Source organism: Triticum urartu, chromosome 7A (genome assembly GCF_056163025.1).
Source record: "Triticum urartu cultivar PI428250 chromosome 7A, HENAU_Tu73, whole genome shotgun sequence".
Taxonomy (NCBI): domain Eukaryota; kingdom Viridiplantae; phylum Streptophyta; class Magnoliopsida; order Poales; family Poaceae; genus Triticum; species Triticum urartu.
In genome coordinates, this window is record NC_141879.1 from 732,211,320 (window position 1) to 732,216,754 (window position 5,435).

The 5,435-nt window shown below is 45.3% G+C and overlaps 1 protein-coding gene and 1 pseudogene across 1 annotated transcript; both read left to right on the forward strand.

The window, feature by feature from the left end:
* Positions 1–2,289: 2,289 nt before the first annotated feature.
* On the forward strand, positions 2,290–4,040 carry LOC147962400 (protein FAR1-RELATED SEQUENCE 5-like; annotated as a pseudogene).
* LOC147962401 (uncharacterized) lies at positions 4,032–4,812 on the forward strand. Its single transcript, XM_087537661.1, has 4 exons — positions 4,032–4,276; positions 4,358–4,501; positions 4,611–4,712; positions 4,788–4,812. The coding sequence occupies exons 1-4, from the start codon at positions 4,047–4,049 to the stop codon at positions 4,810–4,812; spliced, it is 501 nt and encodes a 166-aa protein (XP_087393787.1). The 5' UTR covers positions 4,032–4,046.
* The last annotated feature ends 623 nt before the right edge of the window (positions 4,813–5,435 follow it).

Below are 5,435 nucleotides of genomic sequence, written 5' to 3' on the forward strand. Positions count from 1 at the left end.
GCGGCCAGTAGTCGCGCTGAGCGCTCCCCAAAAACCTTATCACCCTTCTCCCGTACAGGACTCAAAAGGTGCGGTTTCGGAGGCCTACTGTCCCGACCTGCGGTGCACGCCGCAAGCCGGGATGGGGAAGATCGTAGCAGCACCGCAGTGCTCAGGAACTTTGTGGCGAGAGGAAGGGGATCTTCTGTTGTGTCTCTTTGGAGAGGAGCGACCTCTCTTATATAGGCACAGGAGAAGGACGTGAAGAGGCTGCGGCGGGAGGTGAAGCAACGAAGGGAGACGAAGCGAACAGGCAGCGGCCGAAGAGGCGCGCCGTTCGAATTCAGTGTCCACTACAGAAAAACATTTCAACTCCCACGTGACCTTTCGTATACCCGTCGTGCGTGGAAAAAATTTAGACATCGGCTCGGCTCATTCCCGCAACCCGCAACCCGCGGCGCGGCGTGACGAGGCGTGGCGTGGTGAGGCGGGCGGCGGAGGAGGAGTGCATGTGGATGTTCCTCTTGTTCTCATGCTCATACATGGGGGGAAAGAACCTCCCTTATAAAGAGGTCCAACTCCTTCTAAACTAGCAATGTGGGACTAAACTTTTGTTTCACCTCTTGCCTTGCACAAATGGGCTGCGTGGGCCTCTAGGATTTATTAGGAATTTCTGAAACTGCTATTGGGCTAGGCCCAAAATAGACAAAATTCCAGCAGTAAACACCCAAACAAAGATGATCGAAGTACGGATCCAAACAGATCCACTAAAGACCAACACCGACCAAATCCTGCGAGATCCGATGGAGATACACCTCTACACGCCCTCCGACGATGCTAGAAGGACCACGGGATGAGGATATAATGTAGGAGACATTACTACTAATAAGGGACATCACCGCCACCACACAACCCAACCAAGACGCTGAACCTAACAAGAACGAGAACGGGGTCCCTCCTGCCGGCGAGGGGGGGGGGAGGGGGGCAAGATCCTCCGCGCCTTCATGGCCTAGAGGCCATCGAAGATGGGGTGGACCGACGGCAGCGCCGACAGGAGGAGAAGAGCTTTTATTCAGTAGAGCGTCTTGAGCAATGCTTATTATACTAGGAACATATGGAAAAAAAATTATCCCGTTGCAACGCACGGGCATATGTACTTGAAAGCTACACAATTACTGAAAAAATTGTGAAACTATTACTTTTTTTGATTTTGATGAAAAAAGAGACATTTTACGGTGCATCATACTCCTGTAAATAGTGGGTAGTATATAGGTGATCCAATGGTCATTATTGATCCCTGTTTTTTCTCTTGAGGACATTTTAGTAATTGGATGTAAGGGTAGATTAGTCCTTTCTTAATGATAATGTTATTAATTTATAACATGGGTAATTGCAGTGATTGGAATCGTACGTACTCACAGCTGGAACGTACGTACTCACAGCTGGAATAGAATTGCCGTATCTGTTCATAGGTCTTCTCGTGCGTTTTGTGCCGCCGCCTATCTGCCCGGCAGTCGTGGCACAGGGGCTGCCTCTCCTTCTCCCGCCCTGTGGATCGCTCCATCGCACAGGGGCCGCCTCTCCTCCCCCCCCCCCCCCCCCCCGCGATCGCTTCTTCCCCCGCCCATCGGTCGCCGTTGCCTGAGTCGCACTTGGGCGGCCGCTCCGTCTCCCGCCCTGCAGTCGCCGCCGCAAGATCTTGGACGGGCCCCAAGATCTTCAACGGCACAGCCGGCCCGCGCCGCCCGGCGGCCCTCTATCTCCGTCGCAGAATCTTCTGACGGCGCCCTAGATCGGTTCCTCCGCGCGTCGTGATCCCTCGCATAGGTACGTTGCCTCTGGTTCTCCCCAAACACCACAGCTGGGCGCACATGGATGCTGGCTGTGCACGCAATACCAATTCAAAAACGGCTGCTGGGTTTTCTGTGCGTGTGGATGCTGAACTAGTAGTGTGTGTGAGGTTTCTAGTTCTTGTACTGTGAGTAAAATGCTCCCAGATTATGTGTTTGATATTGTGGGATGCATGTTACTTCTTACAAGAACATAATACAAATTTTTGGGAACATGAAAACGATGGGTTAAATTACTATGGCCAGTAGGATTCTTGGCTTCTCAGGAAACTAGTAAGGATGTCAGAGATTATTGGTTCAGTTACAGATGATAATCGTTGACAATGTATAATTAATATGTTTTAGTTCCAGCGTATTTTCTTTCATGTAAATATGTAACAGGTTTTGCTATTTCTTATGGCAGGATATCGGCATGGCTGGTGAAGGCATCTTGATAGATGAATTTATGGAGTAAGGCTCGATGGTCAGGCAGACATTTAAAAGTGAGAACGAAGCGTACAAGTTCTACTTAGCGTATGCGAAGAGCAAAGGGTTTGGTGTTAGAAAGGGCGATCTGAAATATAAGGGAAACAAGGAAAATGCATACCGGAGGACGTTTGTGTGCTGCAAACAAGGATATCGTGACGTAAAGCACTTTGATGAAACCGACAAGAAAAGGACGCCAAGGGCACTCTCTCGGTGTGGTTGTCCTGCTCTTTTGCAGGTTGAGCTTCAACCAAGCACTGGGTTGTGGTTTGTAAAGAATTTTGTTGACCAACATAGCCATCCATTCATAAATCCTGAGTTGTCACCTTTCCTGTGGTCTCATCGTGGCCTGAACGACCCACAGAAAGCGGATGTCATTGAGTACTCGGTTGGTGGACTTTGCACACATCATATAATGGATGTGATGGAGAAGCAGGCTGGTGGTTTCGGCAAGGCTGGATTTATATCTCGCGATCTGTATAATCATGTCGCATTGGAGAAGAAGAAAAAGATAGAAGGTAGCGATGCTTAGTTTATGCTGAACTACATGACAGCACAACAGATGAAAGACCCAGATTTTTTTTACAGATACACCACAGACAATGATGGGCATCTGCAGAACATATTTTGGGCAGACGCCCAATCTCGCTTGGACTATGTTGCATTTGGTGGTGTGGTGGTGTTTGACAGCACATACCGGTCAAACAAATATAGGTTGCCGTTTGTTCCATTTGTGGGGCTGAACCATCACCGCAACACAGTCGTGTTTGGGGTTGGTCTTGTATCCGGCGAATCGGCTGACTCATATGAGTGGCTGCTTCAGGTTTTTTTGGAGGCAATGCACCAGAAGCATCCCATTTCAGCGATCACAGACGGCGACGCTTCAATGGCCAAAGCCATATCATCAGTCTGGCCTAGCACATATCACCCTCCGTGCAGCTGGCATATCGAGCAGAATATGGTGCTTCACCTCCGAAAGGAAAAGCTTAAGGAATTTAGGAAATTTATTTACTATGCCATGGAGATGCATGGATTCACATGATGTACGAGCTGAGAGAGAAGTGGTCTGTAGCATATAACAAGGAAAGGTATTTCCTAGGGATGTTGAGCAATCAGAGGAGTGAGTCTCTAAACTCGAGGCTTCATGTGCACCTGAATAGGAGAATGAAACTCGTTGATCTTGTGCAACACGTTGAACACTGTGTGTCAGTTTTGCGTCGGAATGAAGCAGCATTGGACGTTGTAGCTTCACACACAATCCCCTTCACTAGATTGACTGCCGACCCACTTGAGATAAGTGCGTCATCTATTTATACCCCTGTTATGTTCAGTAAGGTAAAGGCCGAGATTGTCAACTTATCAAGATGGAATGTTCTTTTGGTGGAAGAGGACACTGGTTTGGTTAGCTATGGAGTTGCTCGCAAAGAGTCGGTGCACGTTAGGTTCCATGTCATATGTATTTTTGATGGATCTAAGATGGAAAGTGCATATTGTGGATGTAGGAAGATGGAAAGCGAGGATTTCCCATGTGCTCATATATTTTGCGTTCTCAAGTACAATGGGATATGCACCATCCCTGCATGTTGTGTGAAGGCTAGATGGACAATGCAAGCCAAGCCTGCTTTCGGTTTTGTGAGGAGTGCCAATACAAATGTATGGTCAGAACAGATGGATAAGTACCATGAACTGCGCAATATGGCTAGCGAGGCTTTATTCACGGCCTCAGCTAGCGAAATGCAGTCATAAAAGGTGATGGAGTACCTGAGGAGCATATTGGACGAGGGCAACAGAAATGATGTGAATACTGGCACATCATCATTTGTTCCTATGCCGGCGTATTTTTCTAGGGCGCGGCAATGGTTTACAGATCAAGTTCAAGACCCTAAACCAATAATAAATCCCAAAGGCAGACCAGCCAAAGAATCGAATAAGAGGTTGAAGCCATTCCTGGAGAATTTGAAAGCAAAAAAGAAAACATTGAAGTAAGTGTTTGGTCATTGTGATGTGTACTGTATATGTTCATTTCTTGGTTGTAGCCTGTCAATATGGTTTACTTTTTGCAGGAAAGTTCATGGTCAGTTGAGTAGGGGGAGGAAGAAAAAAGTGAACAATACTGTGGAAGAATCAGGAGAAGAAGAAGAAGAAGAAGAAGAAGAAGAAGAGGCGGCAGAAGAAGAGGATCGTGCTAATAAGAGGAAACCGGTGAAGTAAGTTTTTAAGAAATTTCATGTATCTTGTCTACTATACTTGTGCAAGTCGAACTATTGTTGAAGCATGTTAATATGTGCAATTTAAACAATGTTTTGCACTACACAGGAAAGCTTCAGCAAAGGTGACTGAAGTTATTATGATGACTCGGGGGAGAAAGAGAAAAGAGAACAATGACGAAGTGTGTGCTAAGAACAAAAGACCTTTCAAGTAAGTTTATGCATTTTCAGAAGTACATGTTAAACCCTCTGTCAATACCATGTTAATTTATTTGAGTTTGTACAGGAAAACGGCTGGAAAGTCTAAGTAGACAGACAAATCTGACAAGGGGGACAAAGAAAAGATGACAATAAATCCACTTTTTGTTTGCCATTATTCTGTCGAATTATTGGTCACAAGTGTTATACATTCAGTTTTTTACTATGGAATTTATCATCAGAGTTATATTTGTACTATGGAAGTTATCATCAGAGCTATTGGATGTGTGTGTCCTTGTGAACTTGTGATTATGTGCTATGCTAAATGCCATGGGAACTAAACCTGTGAACATGTTCTATTTGAATTCTGCCAAAAATGAGCATGGGTTCACTTTATATTTTTGCTGTCAAAAGTGAGCATTGGTTCAGTTTATTTTGCTGCTGCCAAAAATGAGCATGGGTTCAGTTTATATTGTTGCTGGCAAAAAACAGCTTGATTCAGTTTATTTTGTTGCTGTCAAAAGTGAGCATGGCTTCAGATAATTTCAGTTCATTACTGTGAACATTCTCTATGAGTAAATGTTGCTCTTTTACATTGCGTACAATTTATTTTGTTGCTGTACAAAATGACACTTCAAACCTGAAAAAAATTGCAAACTAAATCAAGTACACTATTTGTTTAAAATTCAGTACATTTCCTCACAATTTTTCCAAACTGAATTCAGTACATTGCCTT

Bases quoted from the DNA above. Each gene is read 5' to 3' on its own strand.
- LOC147962401 (XM_087537661.1), top strand. From the start codon at position 4,047: ATGGAGTACCTGAGGAGCATATTGGACGAGGGCAACAGAAATGATGTG. The intron at 4,277-4,357 runs GTAAGTGTTTGG...TACTTTTTGCAG, and splicing joins GCAAAAAAGAAAACATTGAA to GAAAGTTCATGGTCAGTTGA. The intron at 4,713-4,787 runs GTAAGTTTATGC...GAGTTTGTACAG, and splicing joins AAGAACAAAAGACCTTTCAA to GAAAACGGCTGGAAAGTCTA.